Here is a 17,671-nt window from a genome sequence, read left to right on the forward strand (position 1 = left end):
TGCTGAATTGGAATTCATTTGCAAATTGGATACAATTAACTTAGGCTTGAATAGAGACTGGGAGTGGCTAAGTCATTATGCAAGGTAACCTATTTCCCCTTGTTTTCCAAACCCCCCCCCTCCTTCCTCAGACGTTCTTGTTAAACCCTGGATTTGTGCTGGAAATGGCCCACCTTGATTATCATACACATTGTAAGGAGAGTGGTCACTTTAGATAAGCTATTACCAGCAGGAGAGTGGGGTGAGGGGAGGTATTTTTTCATGCTTTGTGTGTATAAAAAGATCTTCTACACTTTCCACAGTGTATGCATCCGATGAAGTGAGCTGTAGTTCACGAAAGCTTATGCTCAGATAAATTGGTTAGTCTCTAAGGTGCCACAAGTACTCCTTTTCTTTTTGCGAATACAGATTAACACAGCTGTTACTCTGACAACTTACAATAACCTTCAACCCGTCCCAGAGCTAAAGTCATCAGCCACAGTCCTGATTAGCCCTAGAGGTACAGGAACTCCTCACTTAACGTTGTTTTGTTGTTATGTTGTTGATCAATCAGAGAACATGCTTGTTTAAAGTTGTGCAACAGTCCCTTATAACGTTGTTTGGCAGCCACCTGCTTCGTCCACTGCTTGCAGAAAGAGCAGCCCGCTGGAGCTGGTTGGGGCTTGGAACCAGGGTGGACCGGCAGCCCCCCTGTCAGGTCCCCATATGGCAGCCGCCTAGCAGGCTATCAATTGCTGGGCAGTTCAAGTGTCCCTCCCCCAGCTGCCATATGCTGCTCCTGCCCTCTGCCTTGGAGCTACTCCCGGGAGCCTCCTGCTTGCTGTGCAGGTGGGTGGGGGGGAAGAGGAGTGCTGATGTCAGGGTGTCCCCCTCCCCCTGCTCTTGCTCCCCGCTCCTGTATCCCATCTCCACAGAGCGGGGACGGACGGACACAACAGGGTTCAGGATGGAAGGAGCTTGCTGGCAGCAGCTGCTGTCAACTTGCTGATCTACTTAAAAAGGCAGTGTACTTAGAGTGCGGTCCTCATACTTAAAGGGGCAATGCGCATCTCTCTCTCACACACACACGATCTGTGTCTCTGTCTCTCCCTCTCTCTCTCTAACACACACACACACACACACACAGTGTGTGTGTCTGTCTCTGTCTCTCACACACACACACACACACACAGACAGTGTGTGTCTCTGTCTCACACACGCATGCACACACACCCCAGCACTTTGGAAAGTGGAGGGAGTGGTGCGCTCCAGTGGGATAGCATGGGTTCATCATCACGTTCAGTTTTCACAGGGAATGTCTGCAGCCACTGTCATGCTGTGTCTCTTCCCTCCATTTGTGCTGCCTTGTAGAGTGTGAGGCTACATTGACAACAATGTGTTAACCCTTGAGGGCTCAAACAAGTGCTAGTTCATCATTTAGCAGTAAGACATTCCCTGGGAAATATTCCACCCTCTTCCACCCTCTGACTCCACTACATCAACCAAGCTTCACAATCATCATTGCTGTGTACAGTATTAAATTGTTTAAAACTTATACTGTGTATATGTGTGTGTATATACATTGTGACAAAGCTCCGAGCCTGTATTGGTGGGTCCCGTGCTTCTAGGCGGAATCAGTGGCCTCAGAAGCTCACTTGGGCCCTCAATATGACCTCCCTTTCTTTGTATAGTGGCAAAGGTCACAGCTTATTGAGCTACTTTCATCACAGGCCAGTATGGGAGGTGGGAAGGTGGAATATCCACAGTCTTTGTTATGTTACTCCTTAGAGCTCAGTAGGTGCAGTTTGGGCTCCTGCCTGGACCAAAGTCTGTTTCCCCTCTCTGTAAAGCATGGGGGGAAGGAGGGAACCCAGTCCCGCCCTCTACTCCAGGTTTCAGCCCAGCGACCCTAATGGTAGCAGCTGTTGGCGGTTTTCCCTTTACCACTGACGCTGCTTTGATTCCCTGGGCCACCTCCCTGTGATCCCCTTTTCCTAGCTTCACCCTTACCTCAGGATTCAGCAATGCTTCCTCTCCTACAGCTCCTTTCACCTGGGCTTTCCCCCGGGGGAACTGGAAAGGAGAACTTTTAAGCAGTATGAGTGAGACCTTGATTGGTTCCAGCTGTCTCCATTACCCTAATGGCCTTAACTGACCCTTTTCCAGTTAATTGGGGTCAGGTGCCGGCATTAACCTAATGACCTTAACTGGTTAATTGGCATCAGGTGTCTTGATTAGCCTGGAGTAGCCTTTGTTTGGCTATCCAGGGAACAGGGACCTGCTCATTCTGAAGCTGATATACCTGCCTTCTACTACTCTCTTATATCCTTCTGGTCTGAGTCTGTCACAATATATATACAATATATAAAATACAGTCTTTCGTGTGGCGAAAAAAAATTGCCTGGAACCTAGCCCCCCCCCCCCCCCATTTATGTTAATTCTTATGGAGAAATTGGATTCGCTTAACATCGTTTCGCTTAAAGTAGCATTTTTCAGGAACATAACTACAACATTAAGTGAGGAGTTACTGTACTCTGAACTGCATGGGTCATTTAACCACGGAAATAACTTACAAAGACAAAAGCTTTGCATTCAGAGTGCATTTGATGAAAGGATTAAAGACCAACAACTTTCTCAGCTCCAGCATGGCAACCATGATGGGCCTAATGAGAAAGCTGGAAGAACTCAACAGAGGATTTGATTATACTGGACTTTTGAAGGGAGATCCAGTACAATTGAACTTAAAAGACAATGCTGAACCATACCACGTACAAACACCTCTACCAGACAGACCTTGGAAAAGACTAGCTTAAAAATTACCCGAATTCAGAGGACATCATTACATCATAGTGAACTATTTTTCCAGGTACATAGAATAAATGAACGTGAAAGAACTTACATTTCACAGTATTATCAAGAAGTTGAAGTGCACTTTTGCTTACTTTGGTATTCCAGAATAACTAATGATGGACAACAGAGCACAATTCACTGCAGCAGAATTTAAGTCATTCCAAACAAAATATGATTTTGATCATATTACTAGCAGCCCACATCACCAAAAGCGAATGGAGAAGCTGAGAGAGCTGTAAAGACAGCCAAGAAAATCCGACAGTAGGAAGAGCCACTCCTTGCTCTTCTCAATTACAGATGAACGCCAGTAGCAGTTACTAGATACATTCCTACACAACTCCTGATAGGAACACAATTCAGAACTACTATTCCAACTTTGGAAAATAATCATATCTCCAAAGTGACTAGCCACAAAGAGAGTAGCCAAATCAGATAAAAAGGCAAAAAGAACTTATGATCACTTTTCCAACACACAACACTCAGTTAGAGAACTGCTGGGCCTAGAACATGTTGAGCATCTTCAGGGCCATCCCTGGGGGGGTGGGCCCCGGGGCGGAAGTGACACAGCCATCACTTCTGGGACCGACCCATCACTTCCGGGACTGACCGCGCCGGCCTGTGGGGCCCCCCAAAGCATGGGGCCCAGAGCAGTCGCCCAATTCGCCGTACCCAAGGGATGGTTCTGACCGTGTTCATGTCAAATTGGATGGAGAAAAAGGATGGACAACTCCAGCTGTTGTCAAGAAAAAATAATTCAGCATTCAGATCATTTGTGATCAAGACTACAGTAGAGAAATCAACAGAAACCATCGACATCTACAGTTTGTTCCTCAGAAAGCAAAACCAACAGAGCTGACAGATGAAGAACAAGAAGATGACTTGAGGATTCCAAACCAACCACAGCCAGTCTTTGCCCCTAATGGACAGCCGGATGACTAAGCTGTTATGCTTTCAAATATTGTAATTAGAAACCAGCATAATTCATAGACATGTAACAGACAGATCCATACTGAACTTCAAAGATACCATGATAGTGTAAATTTTGTAAATGGTAGGAATGTAGAATTTAAAGGGAGATATGTAATGGAATGCTAACCTGTATTATACTGTTCAGCCACTAGGTGGCACTGTGTGTAACATACTTTATAAAAAAACAACCTTCCACACAAACTTCCTCGTGGCTGGACTTTACAAAAACTAGACAAGCCATTTACAACAAACACTTTGCTTCTCTACAAAAGAAAAAGGACCTTAAACTATCTAAACTACTACATGCCACAAGGGGCCACAACAGTGGTTCCCTTAACCCACCTAGCAATATTGTTAATCTATCCAACTATATTCTTAGCCCAGCAGAAGAATCTGTCCTATCTCAGGGCCTCTCCTTCTGCCCCTCCACCCACACGAACATGGTACAGTTCTGTGGTGACCTAGAATCCTATTTTCGACGTCTCCGACTCAAGGAATTTTTCCAACATACCTCTGAACAGCATACTAACCCACAGAGACCTTCCTATCAAGACTACAAAAAGAGGGATTCTGGGTGGACTCCTCCTGGAGGTCGAAACAACAGACTGGACTTCTACATAGAGTTCTTCCGCCAACATGCACGGGCTGAAATTGTGGAAAAGCAGCATCACTTGCCCCATAACCTCAGCCGTGCAGAACACAATGCCATCCACAGCCTCAGAAACAACTCTGACATCATAATAAAAAAGGCTGACAAAGGAGGTGCTGTTGTCATCATGAATAGGTCGGAATATGAACAAGAGGCTGCTCGGCAGCTCTCCAACACCACTTTCTACAAGCCATTACCCTCTGATCCCACTGAGGGTTACCAAAAGAAACTACACCATTTGCTCAAGAAACTCCCTGAAAAAGCACAAAAACAAATCCGCACAGACACACCCCTGGAAACCCGACCAGGGGTATTATATCTGCTACCCAAGATCCATAAACCTGGAAATCCTGGACGCCCCATCATCTCAGGCATTGGCACCCTCACAGCAGGATTGTCTGCCTATGTAGACTCCCTCCTCAGGCCCTATGCTACCAGCACTCCCAGCTATCTTCGAGACACCACTGACTTCCTGAGGAAACTACAATCCATCGGTGATCTTCCTGAAAACACCATCCTAGCCACTATGGATGGTAGAAGCCCTCTACACCAACATCCCACACAAAGATGGACTACAAGCCGTCAGGAACAGTATCCCTGATAATGTCACGGCAAACCTGGTGGCTGAACTTTGTGACTTTGTCCTCACCCATAACTATTTCACATTTGGGGACAATGTATACCTTCAAATCAGTGGCACTGCTATGGGTACCCGCATGGCCCCACAGTATGCCAACATTTTTATGGCTGACTTAGAACAATGCTTCCTCAGCTCTCGTCCCCTAAAGCCCCTACTCTACTTGCGCTACATTGATGACGTCTTCATCATCTGGACCCATGGAAAAGAAGCCCTTGAGGAATTCCACCATGATTTCAACAATTTCCATCCCACCAACAACCTCAGTCTGGACCAGTCCACACAAGAGATCCACTTCCTGGACACTACGGTGCTAATAAGCGATGGTCACATAAACACCACCGTATACCCTATACTGACCGCTATGCCTACCTACGTGCCTCCAGCTTTCATCCAGACCACACCACACGATCCATTGTCTACAGCCAAGCTCTACCATACAACCGCATTTGCTCCAACCCCTCAGACAGAGACAAACACCTACAAGATCTCTATCAAGCGTTCTTACAACTACAATACCCACCTGCTGAAGTGAAGAATCAGATTGACAGAGCCAGAAGAGTACCAAGAAGTTACCTACTACAGGAGAGGCCCAACAAAGAAAATAACAGAACGCCACTAGCCATCACCTTCAGCCCCCAACTAAAACCTCTCCAATGCATCATCAAGGATCTACAACCTATCCTGAAGGATGACCCATCACTCTCACAGATCTTGGGAGACAGGCCAGTCCTTGCTTACAGACAGTCCCCCAACCTGAAGCAAATACTCACCAGCAACCACACACAGAAACGCTAACCCAGGAACCTATCCTTGCAACAAAGCCCGTTGCCAACTGTGTCCACATATCTATTCAGGGGCCACCATCATAGGGCCTAATCACATCAGCCACACTATCAGAGGCTCGTTCACCCACACATCTACCAATGTGATATATGCCATCGTGTGCCAGCAATGCCCCTCTGCCATGTACATTGGCCAAACTGGACAGTCTTTACGTAAAAGAATAAATGGACACAAATCAGACGTCAAGAATTATAACATTTAAAAACCAGTCAGAGAACACTTCAATCTCTTTGGTCACTCGATTACAGACCTAAAAGTGGCAATTCTTCAACAAAAAAACTTCAAAAATAGACTCCAACGAGAGACTGCTGAATTGGAATTAATTTTCAAACTGGATACAATTAACTTAGGCTTGAATAAAGACTGGGAGTGGATGTGTCATTACACAAAGTAAAACTATTTCCCCATGTTTATTCCCCCGCCCCCGCACCCCCACCTCCACACTGTTCCTCAGATGTTCTTGTCAACTGCTGGAAATGGCCCACCTTGATTATCACTACAAAAGGCTTTTTCTCCCCTGCTCTCCTGCTGGTAATAGCTCACCTTACCTGATCACTCTCCTTACAGTGTGTATGGTAACACCCACTGTTTCATGTTCTCTGTGTATATAAATCACCCCACTGTATTTTCCACTGAATGCATCCGATGAAGTGAGCTGTAGCTCACGAAAGCTTATGCTCAAATAAATTTGTTAGTCTCTAAGGTGCCACAAGTCCTCCTTTTCTTTTTGTGGATACAGACTAAGACGGCTGCTACTCTGAAACCATACTTTATTTAACAAAAAGAAAAGGAGTACTTGTGGCACCTTAGAGACTAACAAATTTATTTGAGCATAAGCTTTCGTGAGCTACAGCTCACTTCATTGGATGCATTCAGTGAATACCTGGCATAACATTAAAGGATCTTATAGTGAACACATCAGTCTGCACCTCTCTGAGAAGGAAGCTCCAGCAGTCCAAATCTGGTACAGCAGCATGACCTGCTAGTAGTAAATATGCAATTTACCATATACAATACATGACAAAGAGTAAGAAAAAGATATAAAGGAAGGAGGAGGAGAGTAGGGGTTAAGGAGAGAGAAGAGGTAAATCAATTGCTTAAGTCAATTAAGCCCTGTCATCAGCAATCGACAACAGAAGTTGGACACTGACCTGTAATGATGTCTTCAATTTTTTGCTTGGCTAGAGGTTCCTTCATCCTCTGTAACAGAAACTCGATGTGGAGTAAGATGATTTTTCCAAGGTCAGGTGACGACGCAAACCGCCCAGAGATGGACTTCAGAAAATCAAAACCAACCAATTCCCTATTCACAGAGATGCATTTTTAAGGGAGTTGTGCAGAAGGAGCTGTTGACTTCCCATTCTGGGGCCCAATATATACATCCCATAAAATATGTTTTTCACTTAGATTGCTTTTCACAAAAAAGAATCTAGATGGTTTAACCCAGTGATTCTCCAGCTTTTTCATTCTGAGGACCAGGTCATAGCAGAAAGATGCTCCACCGCTTCTATGAGCCACCCTCAATTCCTGACTCTCAAAGGCTCTGTGGATCCCTTGTGGTCAACAAAGCAGACTGGGAACTAGTGCCGTAACCAGTAATTGCTCATTTGGCTCCAGGACACCCCTGTAACATGTCAGTCCATAAATATCTACATTTAAGAAACATTCAAATTCTGGTTAACCCTGCCAAAAGGAAATAAATCCAGCATTAAGGCTAAAATTCTAACCTCGATAGCCTATGTGATTCCAAGATATGTATCCTGCATAAACACAGAGGGAGAAACAGAGGACAGCAGTGTGGAAATGGGAATTCCCTGCTCATAGACATATTGCTTATAACCTAACCTTTTTATGGGTTTGTTTCCAGAACTGCAGGCCCCAAGAATAGTATTTCAACAGCTTAAGTCCTTGATTAAGACAGTCTGGAAATGTATTATCACATAGGGGACAAGAGTTTGGCACTATGCTCAATCCTTTGCTGGCAGGTCATAGAAGCACTATGGGATAACATGTTCAAACCCTGCAGAAGGGAGCCCTTTGCAACACCCTCAAGAGAACTATATCTGTGGTCACAGTGTCCATGGAGTAAATGGGAGAATCCTGGAGGAGATTCCCTCAAAATAGCTTTTGTTGGTCCACCGTAGCTTTCCTGCTGGCTGCCAGAAATCTCCCTTTGCTCCTTTTCTGACATTCTCTTATCTAATTGTTGAAAGATAGGCCAAATAAATGCCAACAAAACTTCATAACTGGGGCCCAAGAAAGTATAATCTCCTTCCTCAGAGCCTCAAGCACATCACATCGGTGCCTGAACTCACATGCCAGAGAAACAATTGGCACAAGTTGCTCTGAACCAACGTCTCACACTTCAGTGCACTGTAGTACTGCCAAACTATCTGAACTCGGATGACCTGACAACAGGAATTTGTAATGGAAATTTAAAACAGTCCTTGAACTACAGCATCTCTCCAGATAAAAGGGTATAGCTAAAAATATAGCACCCCGATTCAACATTCACCCTGAGCTGTGCTTGGACAGAGTGGAGGAAGCAGCTCCACAAGTCAGGGCTGCCAAGCCAAGGCACAAATTAAGGCTGCACAGGGACAACTAGGGTGACCAGATGTCCTGATTTTATAGGGACAGTCCCAATATTCGGGGCTTTTTCATATATAGGCACTTATTACCCCCCACACCCTGTCCCGATTTTTCACACTTGCTATCTAGTCACCCTAGGGACCTACTTATGCCAGTGTAGGATAAGGTGTAGCAACTCTCTCTTCCATCCCAACTCAGACTCTATCATGCCCCTGACGCATTATTTCTACAACTTAGCTCTCCTGTTGTTGGGTATCACTTCGTAAGAATACTGGGAAGCCCAGGCAATGTATGTTCTCCCTCAAGTAGTGGATGCTGAAGTTCTGTACCTCTCATGTTCCAGAAGCAGCTTAGCAGTGTTCAAACAGAAATCTAGTGACACTTCATGATGCAGAAGTTCAGCAGCAGCTAGAGAGAAGAAACAGTGGGGATTACTGAGTCACTGAGGAAATGTATCTGCTCGCTGTAAAGATGTGCGCTGTCCCTATGCTCCCCCTTGCAGCCTGGTATGGTGTTGTGGGTATGCTCCACTTTAATTTCCCCCAATTGGGACAGCATTAGGTTTGTTTTAACAGCCTGGGGCAAGGAGAAGCCAGCATACATGAACAAAAAAGCATGTCTCCTTTTCATAAGGTTTCAGGACAACAATTACAATAAACCGTTCATAAGGTCCTCATCTAAAGACCGCAGATCAGAGCTCCCATACTTAAGTCCACAAAACAAAGTATTTGAGTCTATCTTAACCAGTCTCCTAGAGTCTCAGATTAAAAAAACACCAGCCACTGCAGCCTGCCTAGCTTCTACTCTCCTCTTCTCTGCTTAACTTCCTATTCCTGTCTAAATAGCCCAGTCTTAGTGCAAGGCAGGACCTCCTTGATTACACTCCAGGCTGTCCCAGCCTGTCCCATAAAGTATATACCTTCACACTCACTGTCAAGTCTTTTGTCTTCTTAGGAAAAAAATCATAATTCTAAAACTAGGCAACAGTTAAACATGTTCTTCGTATTTTCATTTTCTTTTCATGTTTTCAAAATGAATTTGAGGCTAGTGAAAGGTGCCAAGTTGACAGCTCTGGAGACTCAAGTCATCTGTCTCTCATAAGAACACAAACAGAAAGGACAACAACAATGGAAGCTTCCTCCTCAAGCTGTCCCTTCACAGTGTGCCTCCCACCTGGCCTGGAGGGACCATTTCAATGACTGTGGGGAGTTCAGTCTCCGTGGACTCTCAGTTAAGACTGCAACAAAAGAGCAAGTTAGCATGATGCTGGGTTTTGGACACCTGTCCCTAGAAACTGGACTGAAATTCCTCAACAGCCATCTGAAGGTGAGTTTCAATCTGACAGAATTCAAACCAGTTACCTGGAGACCAAAATTTATTTCTGGAAGTGCCCACTGTGTACTTGGTGCTTTCCAGAGAAGACAGCACAGTGCCTGCCCTGAACAGCTCACCATCTATGAACAGAAAGTTCTTCCTGAGCCACCAAGTTCTCTGAATTCAAATCCCTCCTGAAGACACTCTTCTGCTGTGATACCAACAGAGAAACCAGTTGACTTATACTGTGTTGACAAGTCTGAGGAGCAAGTAAGAATAGTTTATATATCCTATATGAAACAAACAAACCTGTGTTAACACAAGAAGTTACTCACCCTGTGTGGTAACAATGGTTCTTCAATATGTGTGTCCCTATGGGTGCTCCACTGCAGGTGTGTCTGCATCCCTGAGCTGCTGATTGGAGAACATCAGTAGCAGTGTCTGTTGAGCCCACACATGCACTGTCTCTCCTTGTGCTGTGCCATGAGGCTAGCCAGTGCACGCGGGCTAACCATCCTCAGTTCCTTCTCTACTGCAGAGTCATAGTGAGAACTCCAAAGTAGATGGGAGGAGGGAGGGTAGTGGAGAACATCTTGAAGAACCATCGTTACTGAACAGGGTGAGTAACTTCTTCGAGTTGTGTCCCTACGGGTGTTCCCGTGGAGGGCTGGGACTTCGGAGTCGGATTGGTCACAGAAGAAAGAACAGTGGAGCCAAATATGGCATCAGAGGCAGAGTCCTCAGTGATCGCATAACGTTCTGTGAAGGTACAGACCAAAGCCCAAGTCGCCACTCTCCAGATCTCCAAGATGGAAACATGCTTTAAGAAGGCAACAGATGAAGAGACCGATCTTGTGGAGTGTGTATGGATCGAGTCCAGAGGGGTCATGTAATGAATCTGGTAGCACTCTCTAACACAATTTGAGACCCACTTAGAAAGTTATTGGGCTGATATCGCTGACCTGTCTGCCATAGAGGGAAACAATCTAGGGGATTACCTGAAGGCTTTTGTTCTATCGAGGTAGAATGCAAGGGCTCTCCTAATGTCCACGGTATGTAGTATGGCCTCCCTATTTTCCCAGTGAGGCTTGGAGTAGAAGGTGGGAAGGTGAATAGACTGGTTCATGTGGAAAGAGGAGGTCACTTTAGGGAGGAACTTCAGATGTGCCCTAAGCGTGACCTTCTCCAGGAAGAATACCATGTACGGAGGATGTGTCATTAAAGCTGCTATCTCCCCTATTCTTCTAGCCAAGGTAATTGCGACTAGAAAGACCGTTTTCATGGACAGATGAGTTAGCAAACAGGTGGCCATGGGTTCAAACGGGGGCCTAGTCAGCCCTTTTATACTAGTGTTAGATCCCAAGAGGGGAAGGGAAATCTAGGCTGAGGGGAGAGGTTTGTTATTCCTTTCAGGAACCTTTTTATGGTTAGTTGCAAAATTACCGAGTACCCCTCTATGAAAATGGTGAAATACTGTAATCAGCGAGGTGGACTCTGAGAGAGTTCAGGGATAGTCCTGATTTTTTAAGGGTCAGGGCATATTTCAGAATATGTGGAAGAGTTGCCAACTCTAGACAGAGTTGCTGGGACATGCACCAAATCTGGAACCTGGACCACTTCTAAGTGCATTGTGTGGAGAACTTTCTACTGTGTAGTAGGAGCTCTTGTGCCTCCTTTGAGCATGAGCTTTCTAGGAGTTGGAACCACATAGAAGCCATGCTTTGAGTCAGAGGATCCCCAAGTTGGGATGCATGGTGTGCCCCTTGTCCTGTATGAGGAGGTGTGGGATGGTCAGAAGGGAGATCGGCGGGCACATCACAAGCTGCATTTGGTAAGGGTACCAGGTCTGTCTCATCCAGGTAGGGGTGATCAAAATCACGTGAGGCCCATCCTCTTTATCTTGAGCAGGACCTTCAGCAGAAGAGGAAACAGAGGGAAGGTGTAAAGAAGGTCTTTGTCCCATGGAAGGAGGAGAGCATTGCCTAGAGATCGTTGTCCAATCACCACCCTGGAACAGTATCGGGGACACTTCTTGTTCTGGTAAGTGGCGAACAGATCTGTGGACAGTGTTCGCCGCCGTGTGAACAAGCCCTGAAGTACTGATGGGTGCATCTCTCACTCGTGGTCATGCAGGAATGTGCAACTGACTTTGTATGCTATCGTGCCTGGGAGGTAAGCCGTGGACCAGGTGAAACTGTGAGAGATGCACCAATTCCATAGTTTCATCGCCTCTGCGAATAGAGAGGGTGATCGGGCTCCTCCTTGGAGACTGATGTAATACATGCAGGCTATGTTGTCCATCAGGACCTTTATATGTGAGCCTGCTATCAGCAGAGGAAATTGGTGCAGGCATTCCTGACCGTTCTAAGTTCGAGGAGATTGATATGAAGGGAGATCTCTGCCAGCGACCATCTGCCTTGTGCTGTGAGACTGTTTAAATGTGCGCCTTATCTTAGGAGGGATGCGTCCATGGTAAGGAGTGACAAAGGTGGCCCCTGTAGGGAGAGGATCCCTTTGCATACATTGGTTGGGTCTTTTCACCAGTCCAGGGAGTTTTTGACCCTGGTGGGTAGTGACAGAGTTTGGCCAGACTGTGCCTGTTCAGTCTGTAAACCAAGATGAACCACAGCTGTAGGCATCACATGTGAAGTCTGGCATGAGGAATAACCACCATGCCGGCAGCGCATATGCCCCAGAAGCTGGAGGAAGATTCTAGCTGGCACTTGAGGGCTGTATTGAGTAGTGTCTATAAGAGATACCAGGGAGTGAAAACTGTCTTGAGGTAGGAAGGCTTTGGCTTGTAGTGCATCTAGGTCGGCCCCTCTAAATTCAAGGCATTGCACTGGTGTAAGGGTTGACTTCTGCGAGTTGATCTGTACTCCCAGTTCCATGAACAAGGTTATTGTCTCTTCAGTGGCTCGACGAGCCTTCTGAAGCAACCAAACTCTGAGGAGACAATCCTCTAGGTAAGGGTAGATCATCATCCCTTGAGATCTTAAATGGGTGACCACTACGGAGAACTTTGGAAAATACTCTCGGGGCCAATGAAAGTCCGAAGGGAAGGACTCTGTATTGGTAATGGTTGTTTCCCAGAGTGAACCTGAGGGAACGTCTGTGAGCCAGTAGTACTGAGATGTAAAAATAGGCATCTTGTGAGTTGAGGGCCGAAAACCAGGCTCCCTGTTCCAGTGACAGAATGATCGTCAATGGTGTGACCATCTTGAATATCTGAGTTTTGACAAACTTATTGAGAGCTCTTAGGTCCAGGATGGGTCTCAATACCCAAAAGGAAGGGAGGCTGAAGAAGTACAGAGTGGAGAACCCCTAGCCTCGTAGATGTTGAGGTACTGGTTCTATGGCTCCTAACTGCAGGAGGCAGTCTATCTCCTGCCATGGTAGACTCCCATGGGAAGGGTCCCAGAAGCGGGACAGGGAAGAGTGTTGTGGAGGAGATAGGAGGTGAAATGGATGGAATATCCAGATCTGACTATCTTTAGGACTCATCTGTCCAATGTTATGCGCTCCCAGGCTCTGTGGAATGCTGCCAAACAGTGGCCAAATAGGTGTGTGGTCACAGGCGATAGTGAGGGCAAAGTTCCCTCTAATTTTTGACAGGCCGTGTGTGCAAAAAATTTCTTCTGTGCAAATTTTTGACAGGCCATGTGTGCAAAAAATTTCTTCTGTGCAAATTGTTGTGCTTCTGTGCAAATTTTTGTGCACGTGGTGTTTCCCTGTGTGCATGGGGTTTAGAATCTGTGTGCGCACGTGCACAGCTTAGAGGGAACAGTGGTGAGGAGTGGTCTCATGGCACCTCATACTCCCCGTCAAAAGTGGTGTTTAACGGCAGGCAGTTAGGTCAAGGACTGGGAGCCTGAGGGCTTCCACTTCGAGAATCTCCTCTTCTTCCTCTGAGGCTCAGAGTGCTGCTGCACTGGGAACACTGCTGAATACTGTCTGTGTTGGTATTGTGAGCTGAATCGTCTCTTTTGCCCCAGTGTATAAATTCCCAGTGATCTGAGAGTGGCCCTGGAACTCTTCAGGGAGTGGAGGGAGGCATCGGTCTTCTTGGCAAAGAGTTTCATCCCTTCAAAGGGGAGGTCTTCCACCATTGTCTGCACCTCCTTCAGGAAACCCAAGAGGTGAAGCCATGACACGCACCTCATCACCACCGCAGTGGAGACAGTCCTGGCAGCCATGTCGGCAGCGTTGAGAGTCAACTGTTGAGTTGTTTTTGCCACCAGTTGGCCTTCCTGGATGATAGCCTTGAAGGAATCCTAGGAGCTCTCTGGCACTTTATCAATAAAGTCCTGTAATTTGTGTAATCATTATTTGCCAGAAGTGCCTGGTAGTTTGCAATTCGGAACCGAAAGGTGGCTGAGGAGTACATTTTACTACTAAAGAGATCAAGATGTGACCAACCTCTGTCATAGGGCATCGTTCTAAAGTGGTGCTGACAGCCACAAGAATTCACAGCATCTACCATGATGGAATTGGGTGGTGGGTGGGCAAACAGGAACTCTGATTCCTTTGTGAGGACACAGTATTTTTTGTCCACTTGCTTGCAAGTCGGGACCATCGAGGCCTGGGGTTCCCACAGTGCCTTAGCAGGGTCTAGGATGGCCTCATAATTGGGAGGATGACTTTGGAGGTGGATGAGACGTGGAGGATATCAATAAGTTAGTGGTGCGTATCCTTAACCTCCTCCAATGGTATATGAAGGGTGTCAGTCACTCTCTTTGCCAGCTCCTGGAATAGGTGAAAATCGTCTGCTATGGGGGGTTGTGATGGCATGACCGCCTCGTCTATTGAAGAGGAGGATATGGCATTGGGTGCGATCTCCTCCTCAGCATCCATCTCCAGCTCCACAACCTCTAAGGGTACTGAGGCTCACGATTCTATAGCTGAGGGAGCCTGTCTGTGAGGTTCTCTGATGACACGTGGTGTCCTGGAGGAAGGCTGGCGATGAGCTGTCCAGCGGTCCCTGTAGGGCCACTGTGGTGGCATAGGGCCTGGTGGAGGTGCCCATGGGTGACCATACCAGGATGTCAGCAGTGCCATCTGGTGGTACATTCCTGGACTCTGTTGGTATTGGGTCCCATATGAGGCCTCGGAGGAGTACTCAGAAGCCCATCTGATTCACTGTCAGATCCTTTGCTTGACCATGGAGGCGCGTACCAGGATTGTAGGGAAATACCTCTTGAGTGACCATGGCTCAGTGCCATCGTCTCAGTACCGAGGGGCGGCGAGTTCTGAACTTCCAATATAACCAGGTCCCTGGTCTGCTGGAGTTCTGTTGGCACCGAGCATCCCAGCATCGGTGGCGGTGCCAGAGGGGATGGAGACCTTGCCCGTGCCGATCTGTCTGGTGCCAGCTGGGTCAGTGCCACTGGTGGTACCAATGACGGTTCACATTCTGGGAGCAGTTTAGGGCATTTTCCCTTATCCTTCCGTACCAGAGACTCGGTGCCCACGACCAAAGGTTCCGTGGGCCTATCAGCGGCTCTGGGTGCCGACGGTCGCCATGAGGTATGGATGCCTGACGACCTCAGTGCCTGCAGTGCCAAGGATACTGAGCAAGATGGTGATAAGTTTCAGTTATCCTTGGGCTCGCTGAGGAGACTTCCCACTCTCTTTTTTAGCTTTTGAGAGGAGTTCCCAGACCGCTTTCTCGACCCACTATCCTTTGAAGTCGAAGGCTGGGAGGAAGACTCACGCCTGACTTGGGGCTGTGGTCAGAGATCCTCCTCCATGAAGAAGATCTTCTGGTGAAGCTCTCGGTCTTTGCGGGATTTCAGTCGAAGTTGTTGGCAGACGGAACACTTTTGTTGAATGTGGCCCCCGCCAAGGCAGCGAATGTATTGAGAGTGCTTGTCCGTGACTGGGATTGCCTTGCTCAAGTATGACACTTCTTGAAGCCCCGAGAGCCAAGCATACCCTTGTCCAGCGGGGTCCCCCACTCCCACCAGGGACGCTGGAAAAACAAAGTCCTTTTTCTTTTCTTTTTTTCTTCTTTTCTTCTGGCAGGGCCAAAATAAAGATAAGGGAAGGCTAAAGGACTTTTAGAAGCTAAAAATTAACAACTGAAAGAAGAGTTAAGGATCTGCTAATGGACAGTTAATGGCTCCATCTCTAGCTGGGGTGGTAGAGAAAGAACTGAGGACGGTTAGCCCAAGCGCACTGACTAGCCTCCTGGCACAGCATGAGGAGAGGTACCACATGTGTGAGCCCAAAAGACACTGCTACCGAAGTTCACCAATCAGCAGCACAGTGACACAGCTACAGTGGAGTACTCATAGGGACACTACTCGAAGGAGAACTTTATTTTATCAACACATGGCCAATCACTATCTTGACCACTCTACTTATACTCAGCCAGACTCTGCATCCTTACTCATGTGAAGTAGTATCTTACCCCACAAACAGAGGAGTAACTGTGCTGGCCTTCTGCACAGAATTTAATTTCACCCTGAGTGAATACAGCCCAAAGTCTAAAACCACCAACGTTTTTACACAGCTGTCTTTTCACTACCTTAGTACTAACAAGTCCTCTCCCAGCAAATGAATGTAACTCACTCAGCAGCAAAAGAAACTTTTTCCTTTTACTCAAAGTTACACCAGGCCCTCAATAGCATTTGTATTCCCAAGGATTGCTATAATAATTTTAGACAGATTTCCACACCACATACATCCCAAAACCAGGCTGTGACATTTAGCAAATAAGTCCCCTTCTACAATAGATGAGAGATTAATTTCAACTCTCTCCCACATCATTCATTCTTACTTCTTGGGCCTGGAATACAATGACATTATTCTGAACCACATTACATAAGGAGCTGTGATACCTGTCCTGACGTCTTCATCAGATGCTCCACTTTTCAGAAGGATTTTAATTTTCAAGAAAAACCCAGCTGGATGCATATTCTCCTGCATATTGAAAAACAATGACATTATATGAACAGCCAGATTATTTTTTGAAACTCAGAAAACAATTTCAGCTGAATCCTATCAAGAGTCCAGCACATTCACAAATATGAAAGAATGTCAGGAAATTCTAGCCAGGACAGGCTTTCCCCCCAACAACATAGGGCTTGTCTACACTGGCACTTTATAGCACTGCAACTTTCTCGCTCAGGGGTGTGAAAAAACACCCCCCTGAGCACTGCAAGTTTCAGCGCTGTGAAGTGCCATTGCAGACAGTGCACCAGTGCTGGGAGCTATTCCCCTCCTGGAGGTGGTTTTCTTAGACTTTCTGTAGTCGTTATGCTGAGACTACATAAGCTACGTTAAAGCGCTGCACCTTGCCAGTGAAGACGTGCCCATAGTCTCCACAGTAGTCTCCAATCTAGTTTTAAATGTCCCAAGCAATGGCTATGTAACTGGCAATCTTTCCTTCTGGGAGGAGATGCAAATTTCTGACACACTCAGTGTCTACATTTTCATTTTTCTTTCTTAATTTTTATGTTGCCAAGAGGTTCTGAGTAGGTCTCAAGAGTGAAATGCAGTAACCTGATCTTGCTGGATCCATCTATAGACATTTCAGAATAAAGGCTGAGAGTGTTCTGAATGTTTACATTCTGGCAGAATTCGTTCCTCCCCTACAAGGGCTTGAATTGACTGGATTAATGTAGAATTAATAACAAGTAGGATTCCAGGCAGTTTAGGAGACTGTGCACTTCGGTGCTTAGAAACTACTGTGATGGCAGCAAAATAAAAACCTGAGTAGACTAATACTTCAAATGCTTATGGGTTTGCATGCCATGAACTCTTTCCCACACTTGATTATTAACAGAAAGTGCACCTGAGAAAAACGTAACTAACCTATTGTGTAATTGTTC

The 17,671-nt window shown here is 46.3% G+C and overlaps 1 protein-coding gene across 1 annotated transcript in view; it reads right to left on the reverse strand.

The window, feature by feature from the left end:
• Positions 1 to 17,671, reverse strand: part of TEX11 (testis expressed 11) — a 134,484-nt gene that overhangs the window by 72,647 nt on the left and 44,166 nt on the right. The window contains exons 11-13 of the mRNA XM_027818533.3: positions 16,679 to 16,760; positions 8,852 to 8,930; positions 7,082 to 7,233 (exon numbers count right to left, since the gene is read on the reverse strand). Of these exons, the coding sequence (XP_027674334.3) occupies positions 7,082 to 7,233; positions 8,852 to 8,930; positions 16,679 to 16,760 (313 nt within the window). The remainder of the gene's footprint in view (positions 1 to 7,081; positions 7,234 to 8,851; positions 8,931 to 16,678; positions 16,761 to 17,671) is intronic.

Source organism: Chelonia mydas, chromosome 9 (assembly GCF_015237465.2).
Source record: "Chelonia mydas isolate rCheMyd1 chromosome 9, rCheMyd1.pri.v2, whole genome shotgun sequence".
NCBI lineage: Eukaryota > Metazoa > Chordata > Testudines > Cheloniidae > Chelonia > Chelonia mydas.